The sequence below is a fragment of the Mobula hypostoma genome, chromosome 13, assembly GCF_963921235.1.
Source record: "Mobula hypostoma chromosome 13, sMobHyp1.1, whole genome shotgun sequence".
Lineage (NCBI taxonomy): Eukaryota > Metazoa > Chordata > Chondrichthyes > Myliobatiformes > Myliobatidae > Mobula > Mobula hypostoma.
In genome coordinates this window covers 62,657,581-62,677,260 of record NC_086109.1, presented here as the reverse complement: position 1 = coordinate 62,677,260, position 19,680 = coordinate 62,657,581, and the positions used below count along the sequence as shown (strand labels likewise).

General features: G+C 42.6%; 1 protein-coding gene across 1 annotated transcript in view; it reads left to right on the top strand.

The window, feature by feature from the left end:
* The window catches only part of LOC134355329 (transmembrane channel-like protein 3), a 66,077-nt gene extending 48,539 nt beyond the window's left edge, over nucleotides 1-17,538 (top strand). The window contains exons 16-22 of the mRNA XM_063065092.1: nucleotides 2,010-2,138; nucleotides 4,412-4,522; nucleotides 4,624-4,749; nucleotides 6,707-6,785; nucleotides 6,882-6,924; nucleotides 10,052-10,313; nucleotides 16,708-17,538. Coding sequence (XP_062921162.1) covers nucleotides 2,010-2,138; nucleotides 4,412-4,522; nucleotides 4,624-4,749; nucleotides 6,707-6,785; nucleotides 6,882-6,924; nucleotides 10,052-10,313; nucleotides 16,708-17,527 — 1,570 coding nt within the window. The 3' untranslated portion in view covers nucleotides 17,528-17,538. The remainder of the gene's footprint in view (nucleotides 1-2,009; nucleotides 2,139-4,411; nucleotides 4,523-4,623; nucleotides 4,750-6,706; nucleotides 6,786-6,881; nucleotides 6,925-10,051; nucleotides 10,314-16,707) is intronic.
* The last annotated feature ends 2,142 nt before the right edge of the window (nucleotides 17,539-19,680 follow it).

The window sequence follows — 19,680 nt, the reverse complement described above, 5'->3', positions numbered from 1 at the left end:
CGAATCAGTCCCCCAATCTATGTCAAGTCTCATTGATATACAGGAGGCCAAGCCAGGAGTACCAGACACAGTACATGACCCCAATAGACTCACAGGTGAAGTGTCGCCTCAGCTGGAAGGATTGTTTGGGGCCCTGAATGGTAGTGAGGGGGCAGGTGTGGCACCTGTTCCGCTTGCAAGGATAAGCAAGGGAGCCTCATAGGGAGTGATCCCCGCAGAAAGCAGAAAGTTGTGGGGGGTGGGAGTGAGAGCGAAAGATGTGCTTGGTGATGGGATCGCATTGGTGTTGGCAGAAGTTATGGAGAATTACGTGCTGTACGCAGAGGCTGGTGGGGTGGTAGGTGAGGACATGAGGAACCCTGTCTCTGGTGGGATGGCAGGAGGATGGGTGAGGGCAGACGGGTGTGAAATGGAAGAGATGCGGTTGAGGACAGCGTTGATGGTGGAGGAAGGGAACCCCTTTTTGTTTTGAAGAAGGAGGACATCTCCCTAGTTCTGGAATGAAAAGCCTCATCCTGAGTGCAGATGCGGCAGAGACGGAGGAAATGAGAGAAGGGATGGCGTTTTTACAAGTACTAGGGTGGGAAGAGGTATAGTCCAGGTAGCTGTGAGAATCATCAGGTCAAGCAGCATTTATGGAAGAAAAAGAACTGCCAATCATTTAGGTTGGGACCCTACATCAGCACTCGTAACTTAGCCGTAAGAGGCCATTTATATTTTTTGTATAAAAGAGGGCATGGATAACAACCCTGAGGTGGAAAATTTCTGTCAGCCTTGAATAGACTCGGCATCCACAACTTTCTATGTTAGACAATTACCAGATTCACAACCCTTAGAGAGAAGAAATCCCTCTTCATTTCTGTCATAAAATGGGTGACAACATCTCCTGAAGCTGAGTGCTATAGTTCTAAATTCCCCCTCTGATCAAATTCCCTGACGGGTTTCCTTGGAGCTTGTATCAGTAAGATTGTCCCTCGCTCCTCGGGACTCCAGTGAGTATAGGTCCAATATACCTAAGTGTTCCTCATAAAATAACCCGTTCATCAATGAAATCAGTGGGTGAATCTCTTTACCTTCTCCATGGAAGATGTATCTTTCCTGAAATGAGGAGACCAAAACAACTTAGACAATTGTAGTCTCACCAGAGTCCCATATTGTTGAAACAAACCTTTCTTTCCATTATAATTCATTCCTAATGTAGTAACAGCAAACATTCTATTTGTCTTTCTAATGACTTGCTGTACCTGCATGCTAATGTCCTGTGTTCCTTGTACAAGACTGTTCAAATCTCTGAGCAGCTGCATTCATTTGACTCATGCCATTCAAATAATACGATTTGCATATTCATTTTATCAAAGTGGATAACCTCGCTCTTCTGCAAATGTCATTTGCCTACACATTTATAATTCTTCTGGACTTCACCTGCCTCCCAATTGATTACCCCTCCCCTGGCCTTTGTACCTCTAGGATACTTTGAATATATTCAGTATTTTCAACCAGATCATAAATATGAATTGTAAATAGCTAAACCGTTAGCACTCATCCCTACAGCACCTCACAAATGTGCCAAGCTGAATTGAGCTGTTTTGCCTCAATGAAACAATCTTCTATTCATGCAAATATTACAATGGACCTTGTACAGTAACCATCTACGATGCACCTGATCAAATACTCCTTATAAAACAAACACACTAACTTATATCCTTTGGATCTCCATTGCTCACCATACTGGTTACATGTTTAAAAACTGTATGAATTTTGTCAAATAGTATTTCTCTTTCCTTGAACCACACTGAGCCTGCCTAATCATTCTTAAGGATTTACCCAATGAAAGATATTAGGCTGACTGCCCTTTAGTTCCCTGCGTTTTCTCACCTTCCTTCCTTGAATAGTGGTCATGAAATCTAAAATACTGACCCAACTCTTCTTTGCAAAAAATGATTAAACTTTTGTTCATTTCTAACATAGACCTCCAGTATTTGATTTAAATTTATATATTTATTCATTAGGATGGGTGCTTTCTTCTCCCCGTGCCTTCCAGCATTCAATGTTCTCAAACTGATAGGCCTGATGTATTTAAGGAGTTGGGCGGTGTTGACCTGCAATGTTCCACACCAACAAGTTTTCCGAGCTTCAAGGTCAGTTCTTCGCACATAGTTCTACGTTCAGTACTCTCTAAGTGAAAAAATAAAATTAATCATAATATGTGGAGTTACTTATCTTCTAGGTCTGCTAAACCATTCACTTAGTTGGAACACAACAATCCTATGGCATCTTGTGATCAATCAATCGGTAATGGATCCATATGTTAAAATTAGGCCCACTAGTGGTTTTGTAGCATCAGTACCAGACTTTGAGGCGAGTGCTCTCAAGTTCGAATCCGGCCAGCTCCTTGCTTCCCATGCATGCTGGGTTGAGCATCAAGCTAGCAACTCAGCCAGTCAAATGCTATGGAAATGGCAAAAATGCCAACTGATGCGCCACAAGGCACAAAAAGGAACGACAAGGTGTTAAAAAAAATCCTCCTCTTTGTAATTACTTTCTAATTCCTTTGAAAAAAGGATCTAGTGCTTTCCCAGCATATATGACGAATAATCTCTTCTCAGGCTTCCAGGTGGGTACAGGTATTGATTTTAACCGACATTTCGATGACCAACTCCACCACCTTCATTAGGGATGATGTTCGTACTTAGGGCGAGACCTTCATCTTTGTTAAAATTCTTTTCCTCTAGCTCTTTCCCATGGCTTCCTTCACCAGGCGATCCCAAAAGCCATTGGTGCAGCCCAGTAGTTTTGTGCTGTCGAAGTCAATCCTATGCTTATTGTGTACTGGAATTTGATTGTAAACAAGGTGGGAGAGCAGACTGGATGAGGACTAACCAATTAAGAGGAATGGACCATTGGGGTATAAATACCGCCGGACTAGACATGCCCAGGCTTCATCTGTGATGACGATGGTGGAGATTGTCATCGAAGCATCAGTTTTAATTGATGCCTGTCCTGGCTGGAAGTCCAAGAAGAGTTTATTCCTTCTAATTCCTTTGCCTCTATGCTTTTCGGTTGTGTTTCTTACTCCTGTGATCACAAGAGTCAGAGACAATGCATGTGTTTCATTTCACTTGCACCTCCGTGAACATTTTCTGGTGAAAATGTAGAGTTGAATTCTGTTAGTGTATCTGCCATGGGTAATTTCCCCAGTAGCAACAGATGTCATGCTTACAGTAAGATGACAGTACTGAAGTCCCAATTCCCTGTTTTCTCTTGGAGTTGAGTTCAGTGCTAAGTACTTACCCAGATATTTCCTCATGTGTTTCAGCAGGACTTAACTGGAGAAATTTGGAAGTGGGACAATGAATGGGAAGATGCTCTGGAACTGGGATGGGAATTCTGTTTTGGCATAGGCTTATGTAACACCAGGAAAATTCCAAGCAACTGTGTATCTGGGAGAATAATTTATTAGCAATAGACCTGCCACTAAGTCAGCATCCAGTTAGTGTTATTAACAACTGTAATATATATAACAGTCAAAAGCAACCAAGTTATATATTAATTAGAATTATCCAGCTTTTTTACTTAAAATACAACTACTGGTGTTCCAAATTTAAGAGCAATAGAGTGAATTATTTTATCACATAATTCCAATATTTATATTTCTTTATTTTATCTTCTGATAACTTCCTCTCCTTCTCTTTGCACCATTCCCCTGACTCTCATTCACCCCTTTCAGACAACATCACCACCACCAGCCAGTCATTCACCCCTTTTATCATCTCTGCCCTCTTTCCTTCTCTGCAACTTCATGCTTGTTTCGTTTCTAACTTCTCCCAGTTCTGATCCTGAACTGTTAACTCCTCTCTCTGCAGATACTGCTTGACCTGTGGAGTATCTCCAGCGTTTTCTGTTTCATTTTCAGAGTTCCAGCATCTGCAGTTTCTTTTTTCTTTATGATAATTCCACACTTATTGTGTTCTGGGATTCTACCGTGTACTCAAGAGAAGGGGATGACATTTCTTTGACCATGAAATTTATTGATCTTGATTCCGTTCTTCAACCTTGTGCTTCTCATACAAAACAAATCAGTATTTATGCTCTACAGTTGGTATTGATATCAATTAACCATAATTCTTACCAGAAAAAAAACTGAAGGTTTATGATTAAATATGACTCATGGAGATTACTTCTTGGACACAAGCATCCCATTTTGCAGCCTCAGCACTGTACAGTGGAGAACTGCTGCAGAGTTACCTGAAAACTGAGATTGATGTGAAGTAAAAGCATTAAGCTTCTCGTCCCTGTCCTTCAACACACACGATTGTTGAGTTACGCTCTGTGTTAGGTGTCATTATTACCTCTGGATGTAGTCAGTGATACAAACTGAGGAAGTTTTACTATTCTGTGTTCGTTCCCCCAGGTCTAACAACTTCTACCTAGCCATGACCTTGTTCATGCTCTTTCTGTGTATGCTACCAACAGTGTTTGCCATCGCAAGGTACAGGCCATCCTCGACCTGTGGGCCTTTTAGGTAACATGCTTTCTAAAATCATGTCTTTCTTTTAAAAAAGACTGTTTTAAGAAATACCATTGAGGCATTATTAATTCAGATTTTGGATTTTTTTTTAACAGTGGCCAAGATAAAATTTATGACATTGTGTCTGAGACAATAGTGAATGATTTCCCAGGCTGGTTTAACACGGTGATGGGTTATGTCACTAGTCCTGTGGTGGTTCTACCTGCTCTGCTCCTTCTTTTGTAAGTACATCACCGAGGGTGATTCCTCCTTCTGCCCCGCCGTGCTTCTTTCAGAACACTTAAACTTCCCTGATTTCTTGTTACTGGCTGAGGAGAACTGAAGTAAATTTTAACTCCAAAGCTACAGGAGGGATTATTAGAAGCAATCTATTGTAATGTAACACTTGCGGCTTCAGTTATATTCTGTAACAGGCAGGAAGGGAGTAGCAGAGACTCGCATTTCCACCGTATGTTCAGTACCCCAGAACGTTTCAAAGATGTTCCAATCACGCATCACTCTTGAAGCTGGCTTTTGAATACAGGAAATGCAATGAGCAGTCTGTACACAGTGGGGTTCTGCAGATGACAATGAAACCAATACCAGATTACCTAGGTGTTAAAGTGTTAAAGCGTCACTGAAGAATAATTACTGGCCATAACATGAAAGGGAGAGATGGAGCTTTACTTAATTTCTCATTTGAAAGACGGCATCTCCAACAGCAGAGCACTCTTACAGTACTATAGTCAATGTTCAGCTGCTGATTAGCTCTCAGATGTCAAGTCTGATGCTCTTCTATGATTATTTTGCGCAAAATTGAATTTCAATTACAGTGAGTATTACTGAATAGTGTAATGGTGAATGGTGATGAATATTGGAGGCTCGGGTTGAGGTGTTTGATGCCGAGCTTGGCAAATAGCTTGCAGACATTTCATCATCAGTCGAGGTGACATCATCAGTGTTAATGTTTCTCTCTGGGAGTGCTCACGTTTATACAGGCCAGGACCGAGGCAAGCGAATGGGGAGAGGCCTATATAAACACAAGTACTCCCAGAGAGAAACACCACCAACTGCGCACTGAGGATGTCACCACGGCTGGTGGTGAAATGCCTGCAAGCTAATTGCGAAGCTTGGTGAAGACGGCAGCATCAAACATAATGATGAATGCTGAATCGGTTGTACAGGGCTGCATTACAAAAGTAAACAGGCATCTTCATAAGTTTTCCATTGGGACAGTCTTGAGATTTATTGCCACATTGCTACTCAAAGCAGTTCCTGTTGTATAAATGCAATTGTTGGAAGTGTTGTGTATGTACTTCATACAAAGTACAGCCGTGGAAGAATAGGGATCAAGCGTCTGCCATTATGGATGGTGTCAGTGGGCAGTCTTGCTTCTGTCCATATATATCACCAACTTACAGATACAGTTGCCGTCCACTTTAGATTATCTGCCACTGCACAATATGAGCACACCTATTAGTCTCCATAAACAAGATCATAGTATTACAGGTGGAACACACCATTTGGTTCACCTTGTCCAGTGGCACCTATCTGATTTAACCTTGTGTTCCAGCACTTGCCCAATAGCCTTCCACACCTAGGCAATTCAAAAGCTTATTTATACATCTCTTCAATGCTGACAGCCCCCTGCTTCCACCACTCTCTCTGGAAGGGCATTATGGGTGAAAAGATCCCTTCAAATTCCTTTGAAATCTCTTGCCCCTTATCCTAACTCTATGTCCAGTTCAACTCTAACGTTCCAGATGCCTAAAGCAAGTTCAATATGATTTGTGACCAAAGCAAATCTAATATTCCTCACGGCTGAGGCACACACAGTCCTCCCTATGATCAATATTTCCACCATTTTCACCCAAAACAAAACAATGCTCCCCTTAACCAAGGTGTTTATGCTATTCCACATGACAAAAGCAAGTCTGGCATCCCAGTGACCAAAACATTAGCCACTAACAGTGCTCCCTATAATCAAAGCATTTTCAGCCTTCCACATGAACAGGACTAGCCTAATTCATCCCATAATGAGGACGTGCCCCAGACTCCTCATGACAAACACTTAGTACATACAATATAGCAATGTTGCAGTCTATCACAGAGCTAGCACTTATAACACCTGTGTAAATACATTTCGCTTTTGCTTCTGATACATTTTTGTTCATTGATTAGTTCTTTTTCTCCTTCCAGTATGCTGATCTATTATCTCCAATCAATCGCCCGCTCACTGAAGTATACCAATAATCAACTGAGGATGCAGCTCCAAGTTGTATGTACATTTTATAAGATCCTTAGCATGATCTTACATGAGTAAGTTTCATTGGAACAGAGGAGAACTGAATATTCAGGTTTTTTCTACCTACAGGAAAGAACTGAAGATAAGAAGAAAGTATTCCAGATGGTAGCAGGTAGGAGAATCTCGCATAACCAATAAATCGTTACATTATTCTGTGACACAAGTTAAACCAGAGAGAAATTACATTGAAAATGTTTCAATTCTATATTGAGGAGATGTTACCAGTTATTTCCAAAACATTCATCTCCTCAGTATTAACTAGAATCTCAATACTTTTGAGCAGAGTGACAACACGAGGTCATCTTAAAGTATCCTGCTTGTTAGGAGAATTGGTGCTTGAAATTACTTTGACCAAAATGAAATTGGAGTTTAAAAATAAGTGTTCTTATTAGCAATGATAACTATGAACTATTTGGAAGAGATTTGGTATGTCACCAAAAACACTCACAAATTTCCACAGATGTTCTGTGGACAGCATTCTAACTGGCTGTGTCACCATCTGGTATGGCCGGGGGGGAACTGCACAGGATCGAAATAAGCTACACAAAGTAGTAAACTTAGTCAGCTCCATCGCGAGCACTACCCTCCATAGTATCCAGGACATCCTGACGGAGAGAAGCTTCAAAAAGGTGGCATCCATCAGAAAGTACTCCAATATCCAGGTCATGCCTTGTTCTCATTGCTGCCACCAGGAAGGAGGTACAGAAGCCTGAAGGCACACACTCAACAATTCAGGAACATCTTCTTCCCCTCTGCTATACAATTTCTAAATGGACATTGAACCCATGAACACGACCTCACTACTTTTTTATTTCTATTTTTGCACTACTTTAACTATTTAATATATCTATACTTACAGTAATTCATGTCTTTCTCTATTATTATGTATCACATTGTCCTGCTGCTGCAAAGACAACAAATTTCACAACGTATACCGGTGATATTAAACCTGATTCTGATTCTGAACCCACTTGATTGCTGCAATAACTTGCTCACTGATCTATTTTAGGGAAGGAAATTTGCCACCCTTATCTGTCCAGAATCTCAGCAATATTCTTTATTAAATCCCTAGCTGCAGCATCTTTTGTGGTAAAGACTGATGTAAAATATTCATTTGGTAGCATTGCCTCCATGAATAGATTTCTCTTTTGGTTTTCAATCAGCCTTACTTTTCCCTTACATACTTCACACTAGTCTTTTCTCATACTCTCCTGCTTTTTTTTTGATCATTTTCCAGCTAAATTTTCAATACTCCATCTGGTTTACACTTTTTTAAAATTATCTTTGCACCTGTTATCTTCTCTTTTCCCTCCGCTGTTTTAATTTCTTTCTTTTTCACCAACCAGGGTACTCTGGCTTTAATATCGCCACCCTTCTTCACCATGGGAATGTGTCTTGAAACATCTCTACCATCAAGCCTTTGTTTTCCATTGCTCAGTTGTATTATTGTGTGCCACTTTTGATTTCAATTCACTAGAGGCTTTATAGTGCCCACCCTATTGAAACCTGACTTCCTCCAATTGACTGTATCGACTTTAAAATGGTCTCTTTCATTTACCACAGCTATTCTAAACTTTACAATACAGTATTGATTGTTGTTTCTCATTGATACTTGCCTGCTAAGCCTGGGCCAGCTCTCAGAACCAAGTCCAGCTAAGGCACTTCAGAATCTCTCCTGCCCTGTCTGTTACTAATCCAGTTATATGTAGAAGGGTCTACTACATATAACTGGTTTATTTCCCTATAGATCTGCTCTTCCTCATTTTTCTTCAAATATCAACCTGTAGAATAGCCCCAGTGATGTAATCGTACCTCTGTTTCACATGGTCTGATTATATGAATTGGGCACAGCACTGTAACAGTGTGTTGAGAATTGATATAATTGATGCTTTTAGATTTTTTTTTCTGGACTAGATAACATCTAGCAACCAGAAATTTCATATGGTCCAGAATAATTCAAGCGTCAATCAGGAGAAACACAATTACAATGAGAATGTGGTTCCTTAGGGAATGCGGTAACTAGAGAGCTAGTTTTTTTTTATAGATTATCAGGACACTCAGTCCTCTCTCATTGTCATTTAGAAATGCATACATGCATTAAGAAATGATACAATGTTTCTCGGGAGTGATATCACAGAAAGCAGGACAAACCAAAGACTAACACTGACAGAATCACATAATTATAACACATAGTTACAGCGGTGCAAAGCAATACCATAATTTGATGAAGAACAAACCACGGGCACAGTAAAAAAAAAAGTCTCAAAGTCCCTGAGTTGATCGATTCCCGGGTCCCCGATAGCAGGCAGCAAAAGGGAGAAACTCCCCGCCATAAACCTCCAGGCACCGTCAACTTGCCGATGCCTTGGAAGCAGCCGACCACAGCCAACACTGAGTCCGTCTATCCGAAAACGTCGAGTCTCCGACCCTCCGATACAGCCTCCCGAGCGCCATCCTCTGCCGAGCACCTTCGACCTTACCCCAGCCGCTGAAACAAGCAAAGCCGAGGATACAGGGCCTTCTGCTCTGGAGATTCCGGTTACCACACAGTAGCAGCGGCAGCGAAGCGGGCATTTCAGAAGTTTTCCAGATGTTCCTCCGTACTCTCACATCTGTCTCCATCAAATCAGAATTGCGCACAGTCCCCTACTTGACAGATTACAGATATCATTCACCGGAGAGGCCACGCGCTGTGTTGCGCCACCATCTTCTCCTCCTTAGTTAAAGCTGTTAGTATTTATTGAAACATTTAAATCATTTATTTCAGAAGATTGCATTTTGGGATAAAATATAGATGTGATTTCAGATGGTGCTTTATCACTATATCATGTTTGGGAGGGAAATAAGGTGATTTTGGATGTATGGTTCCTAAATCTTTCTTGTTTCCCTAATGTAGTCAATCAGTCAATGGAGATCAATTGCCACAGTTGATCATAACACCATTATCATTGTCAGGATGGTAGAGGTGAACCAGGTGAAATCTGACCTTTTACCCTCTCACAAGTCCAATATGAAAGGATCTTTACCAGGAATTACATTTGGTGCAAAAGCTGGAAAAGATCAGGTAACACTGAGAACATGGACAATGTGAACTGTCAGATCTTCCACACTGTCAACTGTAAATCAACAAAGTGTCCAGATCAAGCCTAAGTTAGGGATTCGGGCTTCTGAGAGCACAGGACAATCCTTTTTCAAGGTTTTGTTGGCTTAATTTCTAAAAAGCCTTTCATCCTTTACAGCAAGATTTCAGCACCTGGAGGAAGGCCACAAGAAATCTGAGCATGAAAGTGACGCCACAAGCCAGAAGTCCTCCATTCAGTCGTCCCCCCGGAGGAATGGGAGCGTCATGAACTTTGACGTCCCCATCAGCACAGGAACTCACATTCAAAGCATTTCGCATCAGGTGGATCATCCTGCCAGTGCCCCTCGGGGTGCTAATCTAGCACAAAGCCCAGCTGCTAGTGTTGCCCAGAAACACCGGAGTGAGCACTTCCCTCAAAGGTTAGAGCACTCTTTCTAAGCTGCTCCTCATCATGTGCAAATATATATTACAAAGAAGAACATTGCCAAGATTCTTTACAAAGTAGTTACATTTTGTGCGAATTTAATTTTCAATTTTGCTTCATATTTTTTTTACCCTTTTCTCGAAGGAATGAACTCCACAAGTCTGAGTTTGCAGCATCAGTGGTTCCGGAGAACAGGAAACCAGGTCATTTACAGTGTTGTCTCTTACTTTAATCCATGAAGGGTGGGGTTACCACTAGACACCAGTGCACTTGACTGGAAAATCAGCAGACCAAGTTTGAGCCCACCCTTCATAGGGAAATGTCAAACTTATAACCCAAATCTTAGTGGAGGAGCTACCCAAACGAATCAATATACCAATTAGACACTAAGCACAGTGGTGGTAGGGAGTGTTAATCCTGTATGACACACTTTCCAACCCAATCCAAAAACAATGTTTCAAAGTCAAAGAGTACATTTGGCCTTTTATTAAGAAACTAGTAAAACAAGCAATCTAGAAGCAGTAAAAATTGATGAAACTAAAACAAGCGATATAACAAAATAAGAAATCTTAGTGTATTAAATGTACTTAAACTTCCTTCTACCTAAGTAAGCAAACTTAAGCGAAGTTAAGTGGTCGACAAAAAGTGATATCACCCAGGCACACTCCCTCACTCTGCTGAACTTCAATGACAAAGCATGAACATGTAACTAAAACTCTTCGCTTCTAGCACACCCCAACCCTCGTGACTAACTACCATAATAAACGCGCAACACAGAATACACTACAGATTGAAAACAGATACATGGTTCCTAATGCGATAAGAAGCATTGTACAAAAGAGGCTGAAAACATTCAGCAAGGCAGTTCCAGTGTTTAGGGTGTTAACTATTTCTGCTCTGGGAACTATCAGGAAATTGTGCATTGGTTAGGTAATTATGTTTCATCAAATTTATTTGATCATCATAAATATTTATTTTTCATGAATCAATAAAAGTACAATCATTTTCATGTAATTCTTTAAAATATTCCTTGGTATATTTAAACAAGGGTAACCAGTCACTAATTCAGCTGATAATAATCCAGATGAAGCTGAGCATATCACACCAAGGTAGACATTTTAACTATTGCCTTCTGCCAATTTTAAAATCACTGGAGATTAAGGAAAAATAATATGAAGCCACAGAATAGTTTTACTGATGTGCATTAGTCAGGTTTTGAGAAAGTTTTTAAAGCATGCTTCCTAGTGTCAATATACCAAGGGAAATTATTGTAGTTTGAAGAGCATTTGTGAACTCGCCCAGTTATTGGGAATCTGCGACAGGGTTTCAATGTTGAAAGGTTAATGATGCTAGAAGCTGCCGCTAGTGTAGGTGGCTAGCTGGAGAACTGAGGAGCAAGGGGAAATTGATGGCATGCAAGGTATTAAGTGAAGGAATGGGATTGTTCGGATTTCTCTGACAGCCAGCATAGACTTCATAGGCTGAGTGACCTCCTCCTGTGCTGTAAGGAAATATAAAATGAGCAGTATATTAGATGGAGCATTTCTGTTTTCAGTAATTGCTTCAACATGGTTCTGATCTATCGTGACTGTGAGTTATGATGGAGAGCAGTTCAGACTGGGCAGGAAAACAGACAGCTTATTTTACATTTTCCCGGTTTTCATTTTAATCAATATAGTGTGAAAAAAGAGACTGATTTAATAGCGTCTGCAGCATCCCCAGCTTCTCTGAAACCCTTTTTTCCTGACCCATCTCGACAAAACCCGAATCCCCTACTCTTCTGCTGTTGGTCCTCATTTCCCCCTCCCCCTACAACAACAAAAAATGCCAAATTTACCGATCCCAAAGTAGCGGTTACTTGAAAACAAATCAGAGCCACTGAAACACTAAGCCAGGGTAATCGACACTGTATGACACGCTTCCAAATAACAAATTCCCAAATCATCAAAGGTATGTTCAATCCTTTCTTACAAAACCAGCAAAGATCTTGTATCAATAAAAAACTAATGTAACTAAATTAGCGAAGTAATGATCTTAGCATTCAAATCTGTGTAACTAAGCATTCTAATTAGCTATATCAGAATTAGTGTTCTATATGTATTTAAGCGATCTAATAATTTATCCAATTAACGGTCAATAAAAAATATCATTCCTCACTCTCCTCAAGACTGGACTAAACAACTAGCCCAAAATGTGAATACGTAACTATACTCACTTGTTTCTACCAAGCCCCAACCCACGTGACAGATTACCATAATAAACACACCACAAAGTACAATACATTCAGAAAATAGATACGTGGCTCCAACGAATAGAAAATAGATACATGGCTCCTAAATCCAATCCTTTTTTGAATGCTAATTTCTCCTCTCCAAATCCCACCAACCTCAGACTCTCCTCCTTTCACCCCGCCCCCTTCCCATCCCGACACCACATTAGCTGGTCCACCTGAACCCCTGCCCAAATTTCCAAATGTCAGTCCACTTTCTGTCACATTCTAGGTCCATGTTATGACCTCTCCCGTCTCAAAGCCAAATGTTGAACTCCCATGCCTAGAAGATTGAACAACTTCCCAGTCAGTTACTGTAATGTTGAATCAGGTTTGTGGATCTGACAAGTGAGACAGAAAACATTGTCTGCGAATAGGTATAGTAATCCTTTATTTACAAACAGTAAAAATTTGACCAAATATTCATGTTCCCCAAGTTACAGAAACTACAAAGCTGAATAGTATTCAACAAACATACCTAATTAGAAGTGTGCACAGAGCCTTCCTTCCCAATGGTTATGTGCACTGCCTGCCTTAAACAAAGGAAGAGAGAAAAAAACTCTCAGATGTGCCCTCTATATACCCAGGATATTTGAAACTGGACACCAAGCAGCTAACCAATGGGAAAAGCAGCTGCAGTTTCCAAACTAACCAACCACGACAGAAGCAACTTTTGACAATTAGAATAAGCAATCCCTTGTGGGCCACTCCACCCCTCAAAAGTTGTGAACATGATGATCCAACCCTCAGACTAGTATGCCTCTTGCAAACTCCCTAAGTTACATATAAAACACAAGAGTACAACACCCAGTACCGCAAACCCAATAGTCTCCTCCCATTTTACTACAGTATTCCATCAGCTTCTCTGTGCCCCAAAAGGCCAGCAGCCCCACCCCGGAATGTAATAGCTAATGGGCTGGTCCCCCACTTCATCTTATACACTGACTCCAGGATATGGTCAACCACATGAGTGATGTTCTCCAACCTGTCAGGATTGTAGGTGCAGCAGCCTTAACCAGTAAGAGCACAAGTACCACCTTCCTTTGCGAGTAGGTAATCTAAGGTCATAGACATCAGTTCCCGGGTCAGCCTGGCCATACCATACTGAGAAAGGCTACCATTCAAAACCTTCCTTTGTAATATCCCTCTTACTGACCAGCTTGGGCAAGGTGCTCCTCCAGGGCACTGGGGTGGTAGACGTATGGCACCATATATCAACTGCACCACCCTGTGGGAACCACGACTAGGCTTGGGAACTGCATATCCAGTGAGTGCCATTCAGCATCCAACAAGTGTCCAGCTTCATAAGGACGAGGAAAATCTGCAGATGCCGGAAATCTAAGCAACGCACACGAAGTGCTGGAGGAACTCAGCAGGCCATGGAAATAAATAAACAGTCGATGCACAACACCATTTAGCATGGACACAGCCGTCCCAGGATACTGTTCTTGCTGATGCTTGCCATCCACCTTGCACATTGTACCTGCACTCAACACTCTGTCAGGGGGGGAATTCACTTTAAGAGTCAGGACATTCCAATTAAACAAATGGTACGTAGGGAAATACCACCCCTTAAATCATTTACTCCACCAAGGCTATTAAGGCTCAAGTCCCTTGAGACCAACAGCTGGTGCTAATAAAGACAGCACCACCCCTTTTATCAGAAAAACCACAAGTCAATATTCTCTGGCGGGCTACCTCTATCGCAGTATAATTCTGTGATAAGAGCCCATTGGCGTTGAACTTTGGTGCCCCATTCTGGTTGGGGTTTTAAAGTAAGAGTGGGATACCTATGTTTAACTGCAGCATTACTCAAAGCTAGAGTGATGCATTATGCTCAGGGGAAGCAAGCAGTGTTCTCAGGGTGTTACTGATCGCGTGTTGGGGTGATAGGCTCCTTAAAGCACCCACCTCTCTCTGTTAGATAGGATCATTCCGGTACCCGCTTCATCCCATATCCTCAATAACCACATGGCCAAAGACTCCCCAGCCAGTTATCTGCGCTTATCCTCTAAACTTGCTAATTCTTTAGCAGAAAATTCTCTGAGCTCTTTAGTCTCAAAGGTGTCCATTGTACCATCCCTCACACATTCCTGAACCTCCTCTCCCTCCTGAGAGGAAGAGGCCACGGGCCGATGCCCCCCACGGCAGGCGTGGGTGACGCATGATTACCCGCCCGGCCTGTACTGTTTTGGAGGTCCATGCCACCCTCTCTCCCTCCCTTTCCTCAACCAGCCAGACATTTCCATCCCCCGGCCCCACAGTAGGATCATCACCCCACCTCATCATGGCTCAAACCTTCACAGGGTTGGGCTGCCGATCAGCTGGGTGAGCAGCATCTTAGTGCTGTAGCTTCCATCAGCTGACAAGCTATCGCTGTATTCTTATCCTCCAGCTCTGCAGCCCTACCCTGAGCCAGCAATACTGAGTCTCTCTGAATAATACAGCGATTTTCCAATTCATTCTTAAGGCTCGCTATTGTTTTACATTGGTGTCTTACAATTGTTGCAAACAGCCAGAAAGCACCCACCAACTATCCCTTCTCCTGGGGAAACCCAACGATTTAAGCATGTGGTTTTCCATTTCAACCCCTGGCAAAATCTAACTGGTCTAACCAATCTACCGGCATTCCATAACCTATCAATAGGTTAGCAAGACATCACCTGACCTGGGACTCTGCATCTCCTGGATATTACACTTCATTATTGACCGGCATTGATTTTAATTTGCATTCTGCCATATGTCCTCCAGGCACTCTATCCAGATACCACGTCATCTTCCTGAACCATTGCAAGCAGAACATGCAACAGGATCTGCCGCCTATGGAAGGTTCTGGAGCAACAAACAGTCTGCTAGAGGAACTCAGCAAAACAAGAGCTATTTGTGGGAGGAAAGGAATTGGCTTGCCCCAGATTCTGATGCCGGGTTTCAACATGAAACATTGACAGTTCCTCTCCTCCTGCAGATGCTGCTCAACCCACAGAGTTCCTCCAACAGTTTGTTTGTTGCTCCAGGTTCCAGCATTCACTGTCTCTTGTGTCTCCAGGGAACTGGAAATTCAACACAGTAGCTGAGATTATAAATCCATCTAATCGAATTTATTTGAAAAGATTGCTGTAAATAATAGTGGGCGTAAAGCTCCAGACTAACATTGTAACCCTTTTACTGCCCATTACATTGATGGCGCTTAGGACAGCCATGACAGCCATATCCGGACCTGCCTCTCGGTTTTTTTACACTACCTTACTTTCCATTTTCTATTTTCTATTTATGATTTATAATTTAAATTTTTAATATTTACTATCGATTTGTACTCCACGGAGCGGGAAGCGCAGAATCAAATATCGCTGTGATGATTGTACATTCTAGTATCAATTGTTTGGCGACAATAAAGTATAAAGTGCACCATCTCTAGTGGTGTTCAGAACTTCCTTCATCGTGTCAGTAGCTTCTCAGTCTTCACTACTGCCAGTCATGTAAGTTCTGTGTGAAGTCTCAGGAATACCATCACACCCAGATGTCGAAGGATTCTTCATTGCTGTTTCCGTAACAATTTTATTTGTTTTACCAGTCAGGGTTGTTAGCCCTGAGCTGAACCCCCCCCCCCCGCCGAACCTGGAGGACCGGTGGACCAATCTTAGTCTGGCCTCTACCCTTTGACCTGTTTGGCATGGTTGACCCTACCAAGAGCCAAAGCATAAAGCCCTGACTCCAGCCAGCATAACTCTCTGGGTCATTGAGGCACACAAGCCTCCAAACCATGACAAGGTTGTGGTCCTCTTGGAGTATGATTCTTAAATGGCCAGTGAAATGGCCAACATGCTATTATGATTTAGTGTAACCTGGAATGAGCCAATCCTGTGAAAGAGTAGAAGTTAAAATATACCTTGTGAAATACCTTGGAGTTCTCACCCTCTCCTGACATTGATTGACTCTGTAGAATCAATACTCACTCCAATAGAGGCAAGACTCAAACTGGGAAACAGGCTAGTGAGAATGACCCCAGAAAATGGGAATTTAAGGAAAAAAGAAAATCTCACATTTGAAGGAATTTTTCTACTCCTGACCTTTCAATGGCTCTCAATTTATTGTTTATATTTTGTCTTTACTGTCTCGTCAGGCATCTAGGTCCCATGCCAGGAGCTACAGGTGGCGTCTATAGAGCGAAGCCATCTTCCGTCCGTTCTGATGTCCCATTCAGAAAGTGCACCAGGCCACTGAGCTACTCACCAGCAGAAGGTCCCCCACAGACAATTCTCGGCCGTAGAGTCCACACAGCCCATTATATACTCGTCAACGAGCGTGGATCGAGGAAGAGGCTAATGCGTCCAAACACTCGGATGCCAAAGCATTACAAGGTGGATGAGTCCAGGGAGGTGATGGAAATGCTGCCAAGAAGCAGGAAAAGGTATTCAGTGTATGGAGCACAGAGGGCAGGTTCACAGATACACTTCAGCGAGGAGGAAGACGAAGAGAACATGGAACAAAGGGCCTTTAGCAGGTCACCTCGCCCCCACTCGCTGTCTGATCTCCACCAGCCAACTCGCTTCTACATCGGTGACAGCAAGGACCGTCGCTTGCTGATCGGGAAGGACCTGGCCCAAATTCAGTATGAATCGTACCATGAAGAGTGTGAGTCACCACAGGACCATGCTGCTCCTGGGACATCGAACCCCCAACAGAGCAGCAAAGAGCAGGGTCCTGCCAGCAAGTTGAAAATGAGGCAGAAAGCAGACCAGTCCCTAACTGAATCAGACTCAGTGTCTGTAGCATCGAGCAGCGATCAGCAAAATAGTAGCACCGACCAGTACATTCAGGTCACTCACAGTAAGGAGAAGATCTTGAAATCTTCCAGTGACAAACTAACTAGGCCCAAGTTAAGAGCAAAAGTTGAACTAACTGCTTCAGAGGCTAATGAACTGATGTGTTCGAATGTCTAAAGCAAGGTCTTAGTTTGTACACAAGGACAACATGTACAGAACGTGATACTGCATGGGGATTTGAGAGGATTAATACAAGTGATGTTAAGGGGAAGTTGAATGAGTACTCAAAAGAGAAAGGAACAGACAGCTTTGATTGAAGTGTTTGATGATGGAAGTAGGCTCACAGGGAACAGGAACAATGCTTGGACCTGTGGGCCCAGAGAGGCAGTTACCATGCTGAAAAACAATGGGAGTAACCATGGCATCAATGCAAGCTATTCAGTGCTCACCGCCTAAGTACCGACCTTCTCAAACGTCTATTCACCTGCCGCTGGACTCCCTGGCAGCGACCTTGCCAGGATTGTCCAACATTATCCCAGGATTCACCATCAATGCCATATCAGAATACTTTTAACACTTCTAAAAACATTTTGCTCTTAGCTAATGTTTTTAATTATTTCAAGCAACACACATCAAAGTTGCTGGTGAACACAGCAGGCCAGGCAGCATCTATGGAAAACTGTAAGCAGTCAACATTTTGGGTCGAGACCCTTCATCAGGACTCCTCTTCCTTTCCAGTCCTAATGAAAGGTTAAAAAGTCTACTGTCTTCCATAAATGCTGCCTGGCCTGCTGAGTTCCTCCAGCATTTTGTATGTGTTGCTTCAACAAAGGCCAATCCAATTTTGAGGAGTAGCATCTTACCTTCTGGCTGGGTTCATTGCATTGGTTACACTGCTCCACAGTCAGTGACTCCCAAAGCAGTTGCTGTTTCGTTGCAATGCACAGGGTAGCTGTGACTGACCTCCATGCCTGCACATGGCAGGAGGGAGTTGGGCATCAGATGCCGGTAAAACTTTCCTCCCAGTCTGCTGCTAGACTCAGGCCACATCCATTTTCAGCTGAGGGACAAGAACTTCTCTGTCTCACCGGCTATCATACTGCAACCCTTTGCATTTCACTATATCTTTCCATCTACATATGACAAATAAACCTCAATCTGAATTTTTTGTTCAAAGAAGGTAGTAGGGATAGTCCAGGTAATTATAGACCAGTGAGCCTTATGGCTATGGTGGGAAAGCTGTTGGAAAAGATTATCAGAGATAAGATCTACGGGCATTTAGAGAATCATGGTCTGATCAGGGACAGTCAGCATGGCTTTGTGAAGGGCAGATCATGTCTAACAAGCCTGATAGAGTTCTTTGAGGAGGTGACCAGGTGTATAGATGAGGGTGGTGCAGTGGGTATGATCTACATGGATTTTAGTAAGGCATTTGACAAGGTTTCACACAGTAGGCTTATTCAGGAAGTCAGAAGGCATGGGATCCAGGGAAGTCTGGCCAGGTGGATTCAGAATTGGCTTGCCTGCAGAAGGCAGAGGGTCGTAGTGGAGTGAGTACATTCAGATTGGAGGATTGTGACTAGTGGTGTCCCACAAGGATCTGTTCTGGGACCTCTACTTTTCGTGATTTTTATTAATGACCTGGATGTGGGGGTAGAAGGGTGGGTTGGCAAGTTTGCAGATGACACAAAGGTTGGTGGTGTTGTAGATAGTGTAGAGGATTGTCGCAGATTGCAGAGAGACATTGATTGGATGCAGAAGTGGGCTGAGAAGTGGTAGATGAAGTTCAACCCGGAGAAGTGTGAGGTGGTACACTTTGGAAGGACAAACTCCAAGGCAGAATACAAAGTAAATGGCAGGATATTTGGTAGTGTGGAGGAGCAGAGGGATCTGGGGGTACATGTCCACAGATCCCTGAAAGTTGCGTCACAGGTAGATAGGATAGTTAAGAAAGCTTATGGGGTGTTAGCTTTCATAAGTCGAGGGATAGAGTTTAAGAGTCGCGATGTAATGATGCAGCTCTATAAAATTCTGGTTAGGCCACACTTGGAATACTGTGTCCAGTTCTGGTCGCCTCACCATAGGAAGGATGTGGAAGCAATGGAAAAGGTACAGAGGAGATTTACCAGGATGCTGCCTGGTTTAGAGAGTATGCATTATGATCAGAGATTAAGGGAGCTGGGGCTTTACTCTTTGGAGAGAAGGAGGATGAGAGGAGACATGATAGAGGTGTACAAGATAATAAGAGGAATAGGTAGAGTGGATAGCCAGCACCTCTTCCCCAGGGCACCACTGCTCAATACAAGAGGACGAGGCTTTAAGGTAAGGGG